General features: G+C 40.7%; 1 protein-coding gene across 8 annotated transcripts in view; it reads left to right on the forward strand.

Moving 5' to 3' along the window:
* The window catches only part of NAV2 (neuron navigator 2), a 543,877-nt gene extending 526,213 nt beyond the window's left edge, over positions 1-17,664 (forward strand). For all 8 annotated transcript variants that reach the window (XM_082223099.1, XM_082223101.1, XM_082223094.1 and 5 more), the window contains 3 exons: positions 31-149; positions 10,167-10,370; positions 11,631-17,664. In XM_082223099.1, coding sequence (XP_082079225.1) covers positions 31-149; positions 10,167-10,370; positions 11,631-11,756 — 449 coding nt within the window. In that variant the 3' untranslated portion in view covers positions 11,757-17,664. The remainder of the gene's footprint in view (positions 1-30; positions 150-10,166; positions 10,371-11,630) is intronic.

The following is a 17,664-nucleotide window of genomic DNA, read 5'->3' on the forward strand; positions in this document are numbered from 1 at the left end:
CATATGTAACCTTCTCCTTTTTCCTCACAGGTCCAAGACTCTTTCTCTCCTGCCCTATAGATGTCGACGGTTCTAGGGTTTGGTTTACTGACCTGTGGAACTACTCTATTGTTCCCTATCTTCTTGAGGCTGTTAGAGAAGGGCTACAGGTAAGGAGCTTGCATATGAACTACACCTACTCAAAGAGTGTGGGCATGGGGGAATAACAGATACAGCACAACCTAGGTCTTCACATCTCATTTATTTGTTTTGTTTTACTCTGTTTATACCCCACCTTTCCTTCAAGGAGCTCAAGGGGGTGTAGATGGTTCTCTTCCTCCCTGTTTTATCCTCACAACAACCCTGGGAGGTAGCTTAGGCTGAGAGGCCATGACCGGCCCAAGATCTGCTCCCCTGCCCCCAGGTGTGTTTTATTTGCTCAGATTTGAACCCTGGTCTCTCAGGTACCAGCCCAACCCTCTAACCACTACACCACACTGTCTCTCCTTCAAGCCAGTCACAGCCCACCAACCATTTAATAGCCTGACAGGAGCTTGGCAAACCCAAGTATGCCTCAGAAGCTTGTGAGGGAACTCTCCCTATGAGAGCATTAATGTTGGGGAAACTCACTCAGCAACAAGTCCCCGACAGGCATTGAAAAGAAGAGTATTTCCTTCCCCCACTTTTGACATTGTTTGGCTTTTGGAGTTACGAGTTAGGCAGACTTGCATTAATGCTTTCTTTAGCTTGGAAAGGAATTGCACCAATATCCAGTGGGTTAGACCTAGACTTGGTGGGAACACAACTCTGTTAATGGGACTCATCTACTGGAGGAAAGCGATTTTCACCAATTCCTCCTGCAGCCCTCTCTATGCTCTGTTGGGCGACACTCACAGTGTTGGAGCCTCCACTGGATCAGATTCTGCTAACTAAATTAGCTTTTCTTTTCATGCAAGCACATGTCTGGAGCTATCTCACTCCATTTATTACTATCTTTTTAACAACACAGTATTCTTTGCATTGGAGTAAGATGTGGGGAAAGGACACTTCTCTCCGTAATTCAAGTAGTTTTGTTTGTCTTATCATTCAGAAGAACAAAGCAAAAGCAATGTAATTAAACTAGTTGTAACATTTTTGTAGAGGTTTTTTTTTTTAAAAAAAGAAATATATATTAAATTCCTTTATGGTGCTTTAGGAGTCATTAAAGTGATTTAGGAGTCTTTTAGGACTGATTGAACTGATAGTGCTTAGTATCTTATTACAAGTTCTAATTGTTCAGCAGTTTCAATCAGCTCAGACAACACTGCTATTGTTATCTCAGCCAGCATATCTGTGAAACAGACATGATAACTGCTGGTGACTCTGCATCTTAATCTATTTTGTGTTTCATGTTCCCATCCTCAACAAGTCAGTAACCATCTCAGTCTTGTAAGAAAGGACACCATTTGCTGCTGATTGTTTCCCATAGGAATGTATGGGGATTCCTGTGGTTTTTCAGTGTCATAACTTGCTGGATGCACGGTGATCTGAAAGCATATTTCAGACACTTAAATGGCCTTGAATAAAGAAGAAGAAAAGGGGAAATAGTGTGATAAGTTTATAACCTTAACTTTAAGATTTAAGATATTATTCCACATTTTTGGGAAAGGAGACTTGAAAGTGGAACTGGAATTTTATAAGCATCCATTTGCCAGGTTGAATCTCTGTCTTTGGAGTAGATATCCTCTTCTCTCCTTGTTCCACCTGGTGTCCTGTGCTTCATGGTGGGTTCTTCTGACATACCATTTGTTTGAGTGAGAGTCCCTGATTTTGGATTATATGGCACCACCTAGCGGACAAATTTGCTCAGTAACCATTTGGCGTGCTCTCAGAGTAAAGCGTGAATTCTGTCAATTATTTAAACACACACCCTGCTTTCTGAGAAATCTCTACAAAGCATATTTCACTGTATATAGAATTGTTTTATTTCATACATACCGTAATGTTTGTAGAACAATTCTGGATAGAGGAAGAATATACTTTGTAGCAACACCATGCTATATAGGTTCCTAAATGTTGTCAAATCAGATATGTCCTACAGAAGCTTCAAACTGTCAGAATCCAAAGGTAGCAAAATACGTAGACAGAGATTCCGTCTACCTCAAGTGTATGGTTCAGTATTTCCCCCTCTTGTGTTTCTAAATGCCTTGGTCAAGAGAATGTTCACCATAATATATATATATATAGAGAGAGAGACTGTAATGGCCAAATGAATAAATGTACCACCCGATTTTTGTTTTAACTAATTGACTGGTTCGAAGGAAGACTGTTGAGAGCTCCCCAGTATTTTCTTTTAAAAGTTAAGTTAAAATTTAACACTTAGGTTATGAAAAAGATGAATAGGAATAGGACTTTTTTTTTTTGTCATGTAACCCACTGCAGTCATGGGTTGCTCTTGAAATCTTTATGCCTGGAACGCTAATGACATTCTGATGTTCTCATAATGTATCTTTGCTCCCCGTGGGGTGGGTCTGCTTAATGTTCCACCATGTAAGCTGTCAGAACAGAGAAGCATAGCAAGTGAAAAACAATCCCCCAAAGGGCAGCCACCTTAAACTGTATTACAAGCATGAAAACATGAGCATTCATTTTCCTCTAGAAACCACTTTCTGTAACTTCAGCTTTCATCTTGCTCAAATGGTTTTGGCTGGCCCAAGACGCTTCATGTAAATACATTCACAAAAAGCCATGGCTCCACAGAGCAGGGTTTGTGGTGTCTTTTTGCAAGCTACAGTCAAATCAAACCGCCTCTTCAAAGTGGCGAGGGCATGCGTGTTTGAAGTCAAAGACTAAAATGTGTGGAATCACCTGTTCCTTGGAAGCTTTTTGGCACCAAAGCTGGGGAAGCTTGCCAAGCACTGAACTGTAGTTCTTTGATGACTTTGAAGCCAAACATTCAAGCAAACAGTTTGGCAAGGGCACTTCTGAAGCTTTAAGCACATTTGGTCTAAAAGGACAGGAGATCAGAGAAGCTTCATACCTCTTATGTTGTTTACAAATTCTCAGAGGAGACGGTTGTCTATCCCTGAGTGCTTCCAGACAACCTGTTTATTGAGCATTCATCTTGATTTGTTTGCAGGGAGACTATTTAAAGACCATTCATTATGAATTGACGGGTTGTGGGGGGGGGGGGAGGCGCTGATGACATTATGTGAAACCAAGTGTTATCCCGCACTTTCCTGTGCATTCTTCCTTTTCTTGCCTCGTTGCACATCCTCAGTTCTCATGAGCTGGCCAGCCCCATTAGTCCTTACTTTCAATTCACATGTACTAAGAGTTCATCCTAGGTACCCGCAGCGCATCAAGATCTCATGGTTGCGTGTGATATATGATATGGTAGGGGCACTTTGGTCCCACCATTCTCCTTGAGGAAACCCGCATAAACGTCCGAGGAATCCCAGGCTTTCTCAGAACACAGAAAACCATTGCTGTGATGGTTGTGACCTATGAGAAATCCAGGTGCTCGGAGACCTCCAAATGCTTGGGAATCACCATTCCACATCAGTTGCAATGAACAGGCAACCCAGGAACAGTTAGAGCTTGGTGCTTAAAGGAGGAAGCACACAGAGCTCTGGCTGTTCTTGGCCCAGACATTTTTTACACAATGGGAGATTCCTCTTGTGAAATGTCATGACAAACCAAGAGGCTATACCTTATTTATTTATTTTTATAATGATTTTTATTGCATTTTTTCCAAATTACAGAAAGAACAGAAGAAAGAAACAACATAAAGAATAGAAAGAAAGAAAAAAAAAAAACCAGAAAATCACAACCATTTCAACAACTTATTTCAAATTTCCATTGGACTTCCCCACATCTCCCACATAGTGCATTCTTGATAATAAAGTTATCAGCAAATTATACCCTTATTTCGTGTGTTTCTTTGTATTTTCAATTGCAGTTTAAGTTTAAATCTCTTATTTTCCATTTACTCTAAAAATATAACATGTTGTCATTTTTACCCATTTAAACTTTGATTCTTTCATAAATGTTATCCAATTTCATAGATAATTAAATTTTCGTTGCTGGGGCTAACATTCCAAGTCATACGGCATCTTAAGATTCATATAACTTATGATACTTTTGCAAATAGTCTTTAAATTTTTTCCAGTCCTCCTCCATTGCCTCTTCTCCCAAGTCTCGGATCCTTGCAGTCATCTCGGCTAGTTCCATGTAGTTCATCAATTGCGTCTGCCAGTCCTCCAGTGTGGGCAAATCTTGGGTCTTCCAATGCTTAGCGATAAGGATTCTTGCTGCTGTTGTAGCATACATAAAAAAGGTTCTATCCTTTTTTAACACCTTCTGGCCGACAATGCCCAGAAGGAAGGCCTCCGGTTTCTTGGGGAAGGTGTACTTAAACACCTTTTTTAACTCGTTATAAATCATTTCCCAGAAGGCCTTCAATCTTGGACAAGTCCACCAAAGGTGAAAGAATGTCCCCTCAGCTTCCTTACATTTCCAGCATTTATTATCGGACAAATGGTATATCTTAGCCAGCTTGACCGGGGTCATGTACCACCTGTATACCATTTTCATAATATTTTCTTTCAGAGCATTACATGCAGTAAACTTCATACCGGTGGTCCATAACCTCTCCCAGTCTTCAGACATGATATTATAACCAATGTCCTGAGCCCACTTTATCATCGCTGATTTAACTGTCTCATCCTGAGTGTTCCATTTAAGCAGCAAGTTATACATTCTCGATAATAACTTGGTCTTAGGTTCTAACAACTCTGTCTCAAGTTTCGATTTTTCCACCTGGAATCCTGTTTTTTTGTCTAGCTTAAAGACCTCATTAATTTGGGCATAGTGTAACCAATTTTGCACCTTATCCTTTAATTTTTCAAAGCTCTGCAACCTCCAATTACCTCCAATGTTTTCTATTATTTCCCAATATTTCGGCCAGTATGCCTCCATATTGGGTTTTTTCCGAGCCTTGGCCTCTATTGGTGAAATCCACCTCGGAGTTTTGCTTTCCAATAAGTCTTTGTATTTTTTCCAGACCATATATATTGCTTTTCTGACAATATGGTTTTTAAACATTCCGTGTGTTTTCCCCTTGTCATACCACAGATACGCATGCCAACCTAACGAATTATTAAAGCCTTCCAGATCTAGGACATCAGTGTTTTCTAGTAGAATCCAATCTTTCATCCAGCAGAGGGCCGCAGCTTCATAATATAACCTTAAGTCTGGCAGGGCAAACCCCCCTCTCTCCTTTGCATCAGTTAGTATTTTAAACTTTATTCGGGGCTTTTTGCCCTGCCAGACAAACCTAGAGATGTCCTTCTGCCACTTTCCAAAACATTCCACTCTGTCCACAATCTGCAAGGCTTGAAACAAAAACAACATTTTTGGCAAAACGTTCATTTTTATAGCTGCAATTCGGCCTAACAAGGATAGTTTCAATCTTGACCAGATTTCTAGGTCTTTTTTAACTTCTGACCAACATTTCTCATAGTTGTCTTTAAATAAATTCAAGTTCTTAGAAGACAGATTGACCCCCAGGTATTTCACTTTTTTAACAATGTTTAGTTCTGTTTCCTTCTGAAACCCCTCTGTTTCAGTAACTGTCAAGTTTTTCCCTAACACCTTAGTTTTTTGTTTGTTCAACTTAAAACCCGCCACCCGACCAAATTTCTGAATCAATTCCAAAACTCTTTTTGTACTAGATTCTGGCTCCTGTAATGTTAAAACCAAGTCATCTGCAAATGCTTTCAGTTTATATTGTTTCGCTCCGACCCGTATTCCTTGTACCTGCCGATCCTTCCTTATCATGTTCAGCAAAACCTCCAGGACTGAAATAAATAATAAAGGGGAAAGGGGGCACCCCTGACGTGTTCCTTTTTCAATATGAAGTTCTTCTGTCACCACATTGTTCACTATCAACTTAGCTTTTTGTTCTGAATAGATTGCTTCTATCCCATTCTCAAACCCCCTTCCCACTCCCATCCCTTCCAAGTTTTTCTTCATGAATTTCCAAGAAATATTGTCAAAGGCCTTCTCCGCATCAATAAAAATTAACACTGCTTTAGTGTTAATATTTGTTTGTAAAAGTTCCAGAATATCGATAATATTCCTAGTGTTATCAAACAAATGTCTACCTGGGAGAAAGCCAGCTTGGTCCTTGTGAATTACTTCATTTAATACTTTTTTAAATCTATTAGCCAAAATATCTGCAAATATTTTGTAATCCACGTTTAGGAGTGAGATGGGACGGTAGTTCTTAAGTTGAGTCTTTTCAGTTTCCACTTTAGGTATCAGTGTGATGAATGCTTCTTTCCACGTATCTGGTGCCCTCCCTCCCCCCATAATCTGGTTGCAAACCTCCATTAATGGTTGTATCAAGTAGTCTTTTAACATCCTATAGTACTTGGAGGTAAGTCCATCAGGGCCTGGAGATTTGCCTAGTTGCATATTCTGAATGGCATCCTCGATTTCCTGTTGTGTTATTTTACAGTTCAAGATTGATCTCTTCTCTTGAGATAGTTTTGGTAGGCCATTGTCTTTCAAGAATTGTTCTATCTCAGTTGCTTCCTCGGACCCTTGTGTATACAGTTTTTTAAAATATTTCTGGAAACACTTTCTAATTTCTCCCGGTTTCTGAATATTTTTCCCTTCAACTTCTAGGTTGGTAACATAATTTAATTTTTGTCTCTTTTTCAACTGCCAAGCTAGCAGTTTCCCACATTTATTCGCAGATTCAAAGGATCTTTGTTTCATTTGTTTGATTTTCCATTCCACTTCTTGGTTAATCAATTTCGTATATTGTGACTGGTGGAATTTGATTTCTCTTAAAGTCTCTTTTGATTTTGGATTCAATCTTAATTTTTTCTCTCCATCTCTTATCTTCTCCAATATCTTATCCTTTTTACCATTCCAGAATTTTTTCTTAATCGTATTCTGTTGTATCAGAAACCCTCTCATAACAGCTTTGCTTGCGTCCCAGATTATTCTTTTTTCCACCGAGGTGTTCAAGTTAATTTCAAAATAGTCCTTTAAAGCTTTTTGGGCCTTCTTTACAATCTCTTGATCTCTTAACAGGTTGTCATTCATTTTCCATCTGAAGGAATCGGCAGTAGTGAATCTCATTTCCATTTTCAGAGCGTTATGGTCGGAGCAAGTCTTTGGGCAGATTTCTATTTTTGTAGTCTTGGGTGCCAGCCCTCTAGTTGTCCAAATTTGGTCGATTCTTGTCCATGACAGGTGGGCCTCAGAAGAGAAAGTTCCTTCTTTACCTAGGGGGTTTCTCGTCCTCCATAAATCAATTAAATCCATATTGTCAGTTAGTTCAAAGAAAGTTTTTGGTAGTCTTCCATCTTTAGTCAAATTCTGGTTCTGTGACTTATCCATAAAGGTAGAGACAACCCCATTCATGTCTCCCATCATAATGATGTTAGAATAATCCAGATAGTCCAGTAATGTCTCATGTAGCTTCTTATAAAATTCTGATTTCCCCTCATTTGGTGCATAGATTCCTAATATCAAAACTTTCTCTCCTTGGGTCAGTATTTCAATAGCCAGAATTCTTCCTTGTTCATCTTTGAACAAAAATTTTGGTGATAAATTCTCCTTAGCGTAGATCACCACGCCTCTCTTCTTAACTCTATCTGATGAAATAAATTCTTGGCCTAATCTTTTATTTATTAACACCTTCCTATGTAGCCTGGTCACATGGGTTTCTTGCAGACAAATTATGTCCAAATTTTCTTTCTTTAGAATATGGAAGATCCTTTTGCGTTTTTCCGGGGAATTTGCGCCATTAATGTTCCAACTGTACAGCTGCAGAGACATCCTGTATCAATCTGTTGTTGCTCTTTATGGGGCGTCTTCTTTTTTGTCCAAATCCGAGGATGGTAGCTCTTTTCCAGACTCTGGTGGTGGCCAAATAGCTGCCGCTCCTTTCTGCAAGTCTTCTCCGTGGTCGTGTAGGAACTTCTGGCTGTCCTCTTTCGATTTGATTTTAATCTTCTTTCCTTTGTATTTGAATGAGAGGCCTTGTGGAAACTCCCACCTGTATGGTATTCCGTTACCTCTCAAAAGTCCAGCTAGGTCGGTGTAGTTAGATCTGAGATCCAATAGTTGTTTAGGAATATCCTTGTAAATTTGTGCTCTTCTGTCCTGGATCTCAAGTGCTTTGTTAAAATGTAGGTCAAGTAGCTTGTCTCTCTCCTGCTTAGTCCTTAAGATAATCAAACAGTCTCTAGGCCTGTCCTTCCCGGTAACTCTTCCCAGTCTGAATGCAGTTGTTATTTTAAAATCTGTATCTTCATTTATACCCCAGAATTTAGAGAATTCTGCTGTCAAGAAGCCAATCAAGTCCTCTTTCTCAATCTCTGGGATAGAGCGTAATCTTAAATTATTTTCCCTGTTTCTCAATTCCACCAAAGACAGGTAGGCCTGCTGGTCAGTGATATGTTTATGAAGCGGCCTTACCTCTCCTTTCAATTCCTCCACTTTCTGAATTGCTTCTCCTGCTTTTTCGTTCGCAGCCTCGGCCAATTTTCGATTTTCAGATGTAGCGTCCTTTAGATTTCCAATATCTTGTGCATGCTTAGCCACCTGTTCAGAAAGTTTGGTGATTGAAGATGTGGCTAAGTCAATTTTTGCAGTTTGATCATCCACTTTTTTATTCAAAATTGCAAATTGTTGTAACATTTCCTCTAAAAGAGTGTTGGAACCCCCAGCTGCCATATCCTCAGTTGTTGACTGTTTAGCTTCCTTGGATGGGGGTGTTGGTGATGGTACAGCCTGTAAGACAGCAGGGACTGAAGATCTATGAGCCTGGGAAATCAGGGTTGTTTGTACCAGTTGGCCTTTCCCTGCTTTCGACGCAGCTCTTGTTTTTACTCGGTCGCTCATTCCACACCTGTCTTTGGATTCAAGGTCAAGCTGTCAAAAATTCCATGGGAAAGACAGGCCTCAGAGTAAATAACCAAACCACAGAGAGTCAAAACAAAGTTAGTTCTCAGGAAATTGTAAATCCCAAACTCCACTAGAGGGAGTATTGTTACAGTTCAGGAAAGAAGAAACAAAGTTTCAGACGCCATTAAAGTTCCTGTAGTTAAGTAAGTTAACAATAGTCTTTAGAGAAGACCTTTTCCCTCTGGCAGAGCCCTCTCAATGTTGCCACAATAGTTTCTCAGGAGGTGCAAGATACAGTTATTTAATTGTATCCACCAGTGATGCCTCTAAGTATCCATTTCCACTTTGTATGTGTATCCGCAAAACAGCCTTTTGCCCCGCTGCAAGTCCGGGACTGGGGTTTCTAAAGTCTTTAGAATTTTAAAAGTCCAGCAGAGGAGAAAGTCCCCAAGTAGAATAAACACAATAGCAAGAAAATAAAAGTAACTTGCCTTTCCCTTCAATTTCTGACTTCTCCAGACGTATGATGTTTCCCGTTTTAAAGTCCTTTTGTGCTGCTTCCAGCTTGTCAGTTCCTTTGCCTTTGATCACTAAGCACCACCGGGAGACGGACTTCCTTTTTCTCGTCTCCCGTTTTCAGCCAAATTCATGAATTTGTAATCCAATTTCAGGTAGCTCTTACTCACGAGTAGTTGATTTGTAATCCAATATTAAGGAAGAAAGGTCGGCGCTCATCCGTAACAGCCGCGCGGCTTCACTCCCGCAGAAAGAGCGATGAATCCACAGCACCGCTTCCCCTCCGCGCTTCCGGAGCCCCTTACGGGGTTCCTTCTTCGTTTTGGGGGTCGCTCTAGGTGCCCGCCGGATCCCACGGCCACGAGCTCGCTCTGCTCGTGGTTTATCTTAGTGGGTCGTCGCTTTGCCGCAGCGAACGACCCTTTTCTGCGGAGCCCCTCTTCGCAGCGCAAAGAGGACCGCCATTACTCGTTTCGCGCCGCCTCCGGAAGTCCTATACCTTAAAGGCCTATATATCCCCACCGCACTCACCATCCTCCACCCCTCCGCCTCTTTTCTTTCAAACGTTATACTGCATGCAGCACTAATTCCTCGCAACAAAGAAAACTGATCTGTAGAAATCACAACTTAAAAATGAGACAATGCACATATTTTTGAAAACTAGGAAATCTTTAATAGAAATTTGTTTTTGTTTTTTTAAAAGGACCTGTATATTGAAAAAAATTATATTTTAATGAGGGACGATGTCTTGTTCTTGCTTGCAGTTGTATGGAAGAAGAGCACCATGGGAAGACCCTGCCAAATGGGTAATGGACACTTACCCGTGGGCAGCCACCCCACAACACCACGAATGGCCTCCTTTGCTGCAACTGCGGCCAGAAGATGTTGGATTTGATGGGTACTCCATGCCTCGGGAAGGTTCAACCAGCAAGCAAGTTCCACCTAGTGATGCCGAAGGAGATCCTCTGGTGAGATTTCTCAGCTAGTCAGCAGCACAAATTTTATTGTGTTGAATGTTGTATTATTTGAAAGCATTGAGACTTGGTCCAGGAAGGCACAGGTGGTCTGTATAATGTACACACAGATGACTCCAGTCTAGCACCATGTGTGGTTTGTGGCTCATCCTAGAAGTTTAGAATTGTGTTGCAGATGTGATGGTGTCTACTTGGCTTGCGATGTCTGTGTGATTGCTTTGTGTATGCTGTCCTGACCTTAAACATGTTCTTTGAGAAGCATCTCTTAAGTTTTGGAGGGAGTAAAACAGTGATTACAAACCAGCTTGGAAACTTATCTCAAGGCCATGCTGTCTGCAAGTTCTTTCACTGAGCACACTATGGGAATGGTGCCCTTTTCATGTTACAACAGCACCACAGAAGCTGCTTTTTCCATGGATTCATCAGATGGCACTGTTATGTGAGTGGTCTTGCCCATTACAAACAAATGGGCAGGACCAATCATGTGGGACCCAAAATCTCTTATACTCTCAACTGGCTGCAAAAAAACACCACTTCAGCATCAATGACATTACATGTGACTTGCAAAAGGGACTTAGATGAGGGGTGGGGAATCTAATCCCCTGAGACTGCATGCATCCCTAACTTGATGCAAGTCTGAGGAGCCAAGAGAGAGGAGATGGGCGGGGGCAGGGGGACGGACCCAGGAGAACATAAAAATAAACAAAGTGATGGAAGGAGGGTGTTTGCAAGCAGTCAGTTCACACTTCCAGCAAGAGCAATCAAACCCTCCCCTGGCAGCCCACTGAGAAGGGAAAGGAAGGGGTGGACCCTTGACAAACACTGTTTTTCGCCCTGCCCAACATTGGCATGTGAGCCGCAACAGATACAAGTGTTCCCTGACCCTGCATTGCATGATGTGATGGAGATGGGTAACTTATAACCTCCAGAGAAAGGTTGAAATGTTTGGCATGATCTGCTACTAGGACAGAAAGGTTTTTCTAGCTTGTCCAGCAAGCTAGTTCCACTCCACCCACCCTAACTCCAATTCTGTTTCCACCACATAGCTACTGCCAGTAGTCCATAAACACCAAGGAAGAATTGGTTGCCGGGTCTACCCTGCTTGTATAGGTGCTGGACTTCTTGTGACATTGAATGCTAATTGTGGGTCTTATGCAGCAAGCAGAGCAAGTGCTTAAACAGGCCAATAAATAATTGTGGAAATAGAGCCAACATTCAAGTAACACCGCTTGTCCTCTTGTGATATTTCCTCAGATGAACATGCTGATGAGATTGCAGGAGGCAGCTAACTATTCAAGCCCGCAGAGTTACGACAGTGACTCCAACAGCAATAGCCATCACGACGACATCCTCGATTCATCTCTGGAATCAACATTATGATGCGACAATAGCAGAAGTGGGTTATTTCCCATGGTCCATCTCCTGCCTTGCTTAGAAGACATAATCACCAAACCATGAAGATCACTGGTCTTTAGTCCAGCTGGACATCTCAGTATTAGAGCTGCAAGAACAATAGAGACACTATTCCGCCCCTTCTGTTTCTCCCCCAACCACCCCCTTTTCAGTCTCAAATATGGGTGCAGGCAACCCAGTTGATGTTTTTGAATTGTGTTTTTATTTTCCTTGATAATTAGAACTGCACTACTATGTTTTTGTTCTTTTCGACATTGCTGTGAGCTCACATGCCTAAGACACTGAATACATATTTTTTTCCATACCAACAATTACATTAGTCATAGTAATTTGTGGTGGGCGTGGGGGAAGAAGGAACAAAAAATGCTCACCTACAAAGCTATGAAGCAAAAGAGCTTTGTGCCATGTACTGTCCAGAAAGGGAGAAAAGGGAGTGGATCTTGCCTATGCTGCTTCTGACCAAACTCATTCAGTATTCGCTGAACTTAAACATCATCTTTCAGTCTAACCTCATCTACAGATAGTTCTGGTGCTATAAAATATTTGCTTGCCTTGATAATGTTCCACAAAAGGCAACGAGCTGAGAAACAGGGAAAACACGTACACACACACAAACACACACTTATGGATGTTCTCTAGTTAGAGATCTGGCTTTTTATGTTTATGTATTTAGTTTTCTTTATATAGGTGCAGATGTGAGGCTTAATCCACCCCGAACACAGATGTTGCACATCATTTGCTACTTTTCAATGGAGCCATGAACCTTTGAGCCACAGCAGCATGTTGTGGACTACGACCATTTTGGCCAGGATTCAAAATAATGCGTAGGAAAACAAACATACCCACAACCTGTGTTTTACTTCCACTTTTTGCTTCAGCAGTTGTCACCGCTGAAAAGGCAAGTGGCTTTTAAAACTAGATTGCAGCTTGTCTCTTCAGGAATAGGATCTGCATCAGGGAAGACTGGAAGCAAAACTCCAGTGTGGATTTCGTCACCCATGGATGCACATCCGTTCTTTGCATAGCTGCCCATACCTGAAGGGTGAAAACACGCTTAATGAACACTTCCGGTTTTAGTTACACTGTTACTTAACCCAAACATTTACCAAAAGTTTGAGGCAGCAATTGTTTAGCCTTCACGCTGCCCAAGTACAATTTTTTAACACTTCATCCTCATGCCTCAAAATAAACTAACTAAATAAACGCCCTCATTTTCAAAAGCCACTTGTCATGAGGAATGAGAATCCACTGTTTTTCAGTACAAAAACTCTAAAGCCTATTTGGACTCCTGGAACTTTTAAAATCATTTTTATTAAGCCAGGTCTTGTGTAAAGGAGAACTGTGTCTTTAAATATTTTGTTTGTTTCTTTGAAGGGTCGTGTTTTTGAACCTATCTGGTTCTCAGATTCTCCTTTTCCTCCTTGGCCAAACGCACAAAGTAAAGATTCATGTTTTTTGAATTTTTTTAAAAAAAATCTTGGTGCTTCTGCTGGGGAACAAGAACACCTCACAAAGAATTGCATTCTGGTTTGTGTTTTTCTGTTTGAAATATACAACAACTAGTCAGCTGTCTCAGGCTGTACCACAGCTAGAGCCACAGTCAAAACACACACACACACACACACACACACACACGCCTTTTCAGCTATCTTTGGGTGCTGATTTTTTTTAAAGTGATGCCTTACCTACTTTCTACTAATTGTGTTAGAATTCCATTAGTGCTGCATATGATGGGGGTTTTTTATTTAAACAAAACAGGGCTATAGGAGTCATCTCTTGGAGTACAATTATGTGAGTTGCTGTGAATACTGTTTGTAATAAGATAATTGAGATTTCTTCTGTTGTTTTTTTTAAAAAATGTGACAATAACTAAGAGAGTGAAAAAAATAAGAGAGGGAGAGGGCTTTTCAGAATGTCCATATCAACTTACAGCTAACATTTCATTGGACAGATGTTTATCTAATGGAGGCAAAAACAAATATTCTAGGATGCTGTGCAGCATCACTGCTAGAATCTTTTGTTTTGTTTTAGAACATGCAGGCTAGATGTTTGTCACCATTTTGAAAAGAAAGTGTTAAATCTTTGTAGGGTTAATATGATGCAACAGACACAAGAGCCCTCTTCAGACATTATAAATGTCAAAGCGTAAAAGACAGTCTTCAGCAACCTGGTGACTTCCAGAAGTTTTAGAGGGCACCAGGCTGGCAAAGGGCAACGTAAGATCTCTTGCCCCACTTCCAACCTTGTTGTGTTGAGCAGCAAGGTATATAGGGGGCTTGTAAATGGATACCCCTGGGCATATTTACAAGCCTCTCTGCAATCAGGAACCCCAGTTGTGCAGAGGTTTGTCAGCATGTCCAGGTGAGCAAACTTACAATCCCACTTCAATTCTTACCATTCAACACTGCAAAGTCGGGTGGAGGGGAGCAGGAACACTATACAGTGTTCCCTGCCTCCAAAACATCCAGAACATGGTGTTGCAGCAATGAAACTGCAAGCACATTTGCAAAGCTAAGCACGATCTGCTATGATTTCAAATTGAATGGGAGACCATGTGTTGAGATTCCTGCAATGAAATGGGTCAGACTAGATGACATTCAGAGTCCCTTCCATCTCTACAATTCTATGTTTCAAATTATCACCTCTGATTCTAACTTTGTAATGCCTGAAGAGGACTATGGTTATGCTACCATGTCTCATGAAAGAGTAAGGGTTTTTTATTATACCTCATAATTTTCTGCTTTTGGTGACGTGTGAATTTAATCTGTTGTGTTTTGGAGTTTTTTGTGAACTTGCTCCCATTATGTTTTTTCTAGAACTAATGGCCTGTTGAACTGTTGAACCAGAATTGCTTGAGTGTTTCATCATAACAAGATAGAAGGAGGGTACTTAGCTAACCTTCTTAATTCTCACCTGGTTGCTGATAATGGGCCACAGTGATCCACAGCCCTAAGCAGATCCGTCTAACATGCTGGAGAGAGCTAGTTTTTTAGCTCCCTGCTTCTTAGGACCTCTTGTGGGACAGATTTGAAAGGTTCTCCCAGGTCAAAAGTTCCCTTCATATGGAAATCATCATCCTAGAAAATTATTCTTTCTTTGCCTTCTCCCTGAAGTGCTATCTTTACACTTGCAGGTTTTTTTTAAAAAAACAAACAAACCAAGAACCAGCATTAAAATAGGAGATCCATGTACATTTTGAATGGTATAGTCCCAGGAAATTTGTACTGCATGCCTTTTATAAATGTTTGAATAGATTCATCATACCCAACATTGAACACAGTCTGGACTTCTTTCAGCATAGCACTTTCCTTCATAGGAATATGTGTTCTCCGTTGAAATAATTTTGAAGGAAAAAGAAGTTTAGAGGAAAACCACTTGCACTGGGAAAGACCCATCTGTGTCCCATTGGAGATTGGTTTCTACATTGCATGTTTTTAAGCAGTTTCTGTTTCGCACCCCATGGATGTTGTAGTTGGCGACCCATACATCTGGAGTCTTGCAGAGTTCCTAAATTCATACCCTGACTTGCATGATTCAGTAGCAACCACACACCCTACCTGGAACCCAGAGCTTGCCTAGAAGGAGGTGCACGTCTTACGGGCAATATATTTTGTTGTATATGTGAGGCTTTCCCCCAAGTCTGGGATTTACAAACTAGGGGAAGATTCACCTAAGTTGCTGTGTACAATGAATGAGGTCTGCTCATGCAACAGGACCTCTGCATCCCATAAATCTGTTCTGGAGGGTTGAGGGAGACCATAGAACAGGTTTGGGGAGTACAGGGGAGAGAAGAAGAAAACTCATTGTGCAAGCAGACCTTGTTCCCTGCGTGTGTACCCCAGTTAGCACAGTGTTGAAGTCCACCCCAAGTGATGATATAGTGCAGGTTGGAGTCAGGCATTGTACCTGTATGGCAAGATCTGCATGGAACTGTGTAGCATGAGTGATTCCCAGCTGCCATGCATTTAGCATGCAACATTTTAAAGTCTTGCTGAAAGCATCATTGCCACATAGTTAATAGTGCCAAGAAAAGTATGCCCTAGAAGGGTTCCTATCATCTCCTGCCTTTTCTCTGCTAAAAACAGAGGGATCCTGTTTAAAGTAAACCAACCAATGAGGGTTTTTTTCCCAGCCAGTGGGGACTTTTTTCCTAAGGGAACTGTGGAATTGGGTTCTTGATGTGTGTATGCATAGGCTCATAAGAAATATTCAAGGATTCTGCTCACCTTACCCAATATGGAAGCTGGCCTGAGGAATAAATGTATTGTGTATAAATCTGGGTAAACAATGTTTATTACAGTTGTGCCCCAGTGGTTAAATTATACAATTTGATTCCCAACCAACACCAACACCCCTTGTATCTGTTTGGAATTGACATTTAGAGTTTGCTATTTGTCATTTCCAGTCAAGTCGCCTCCTCTGCAAAGTGGTTTCTGTGAAGGTACATTAACAACTTTACCCTGTTGTGTAAATCCAGAAACTTTCTTATAAAAGTGCCACAAATTTATCCTGATGCAGTGATTCCATGCATGCTTCTGCTGTCTGGTCCATTTCAAAGGAAAGAGCAACTCTTCATATGTAGAAAGCAAAAACCACGTATGGAGCTGATCTCTCCAGTGAAATGTGTGGAGAAATTTTATTTAGCTGAAGGCTTTGTTGTCCAGCCAGACTGAATTGGGAGCATTGAGATTTCACAAACATCAAGACACACAAGACTTATTTACAGGAATGATGTGGCTGGGGAAAGCAGTATGTGGGATCTCGACTCACATCAGATATATAGCCTATTTGACTCCCTTTACAAAATCTCTTATGCTGGGTATTCAGGTTTTTCCCCCCTCTCCTGCATATCCTGTTGCCATGAACAGGAAATGAATTCTATCTTTTTATTACCATAGTTTGTGTCACTGAAAAATAATTTACATTTAGCAACTTCATCCTTTTGGATGATCAGACAACTTCAGTATCCTTTCTGAAACTTCGGGATTCAGGGTTACCTGTTGTGCACATTTCTTACCTAGCTCTTCTTTTCAACATCAATAAATAAAAATTCCTTCCCTTTTTAGAATGATGAAATAATTCATCTGAGTTGCTTCCAGTTTTGCCTTCCCTCAACCCGCCCCACAAATTGGAATTACTTCTTGGTTTTTAGTGCAAGACTCTATGCAACAGTCGTGTTTTGTTATAAATTGGAAGCATGCAAAATATTTCTTTCCTTCATAACTGTCAATAATTGTACAAGTCATATATTGGATTTCTTTTTTTTTTAGGGTGATGGTGCAGAAACAGGGAGGGCTTGGTTAGTTCCTCCTCCTTTTGGTATATTTTGGAGAGACAAATAAACCCCTTACAATATTGCGTTGGTGATTTACATTTTTGATATTCTGTGTCTTGAAACTTGTCTAAATGTGACAATTCCCTTTTAAGGAAAAGGAGAGAACGAGGGGGGGAAAACACATGGAAAAAAATTGTGGAGATTAAATGGAAGGTTGCTGTTTTGATCTAGTTGTTTCCAGTGGAACCATTTATGAGAAAAGTTCTCTTTTAAGATGTACATTTTTTTCATTGTAACATAGAACTGTAAATATTTGATTACAAGTGCTGCATTTTGATGAATTTTTTCTAGCCATTTTTAAAGAGAAAAACTAGGAATTGAGTATTTTGTGTACAGTATGATGTTTACCTCCGCCCTACCATCCCTATTTAATTTTCTGTTACCATTTAGGATTGGAATCTGCCGTTGGTCTGTTCTGGACCATGCCTCCCTCTGGCCTGCCCTTCTCACCCCTGTCCTGTGTCATGGAGAATAAAGCTAATGATTGTACCAGTCTTAAATTATTCATGATTCAATAAATTTGATGATTATTTATTCAGA

This window comes from Podarcis vaucheri, assembly GCF_965113315.1.
Source record: "Podarcis vaucheri genome assembly, chromosome: 1".
Lineage (NCBI taxonomy): Eukaryota > Metazoa > Chordata > Lepidosauria > Squamata > Lacertidae > Podarcis > Podarcis vaucheri.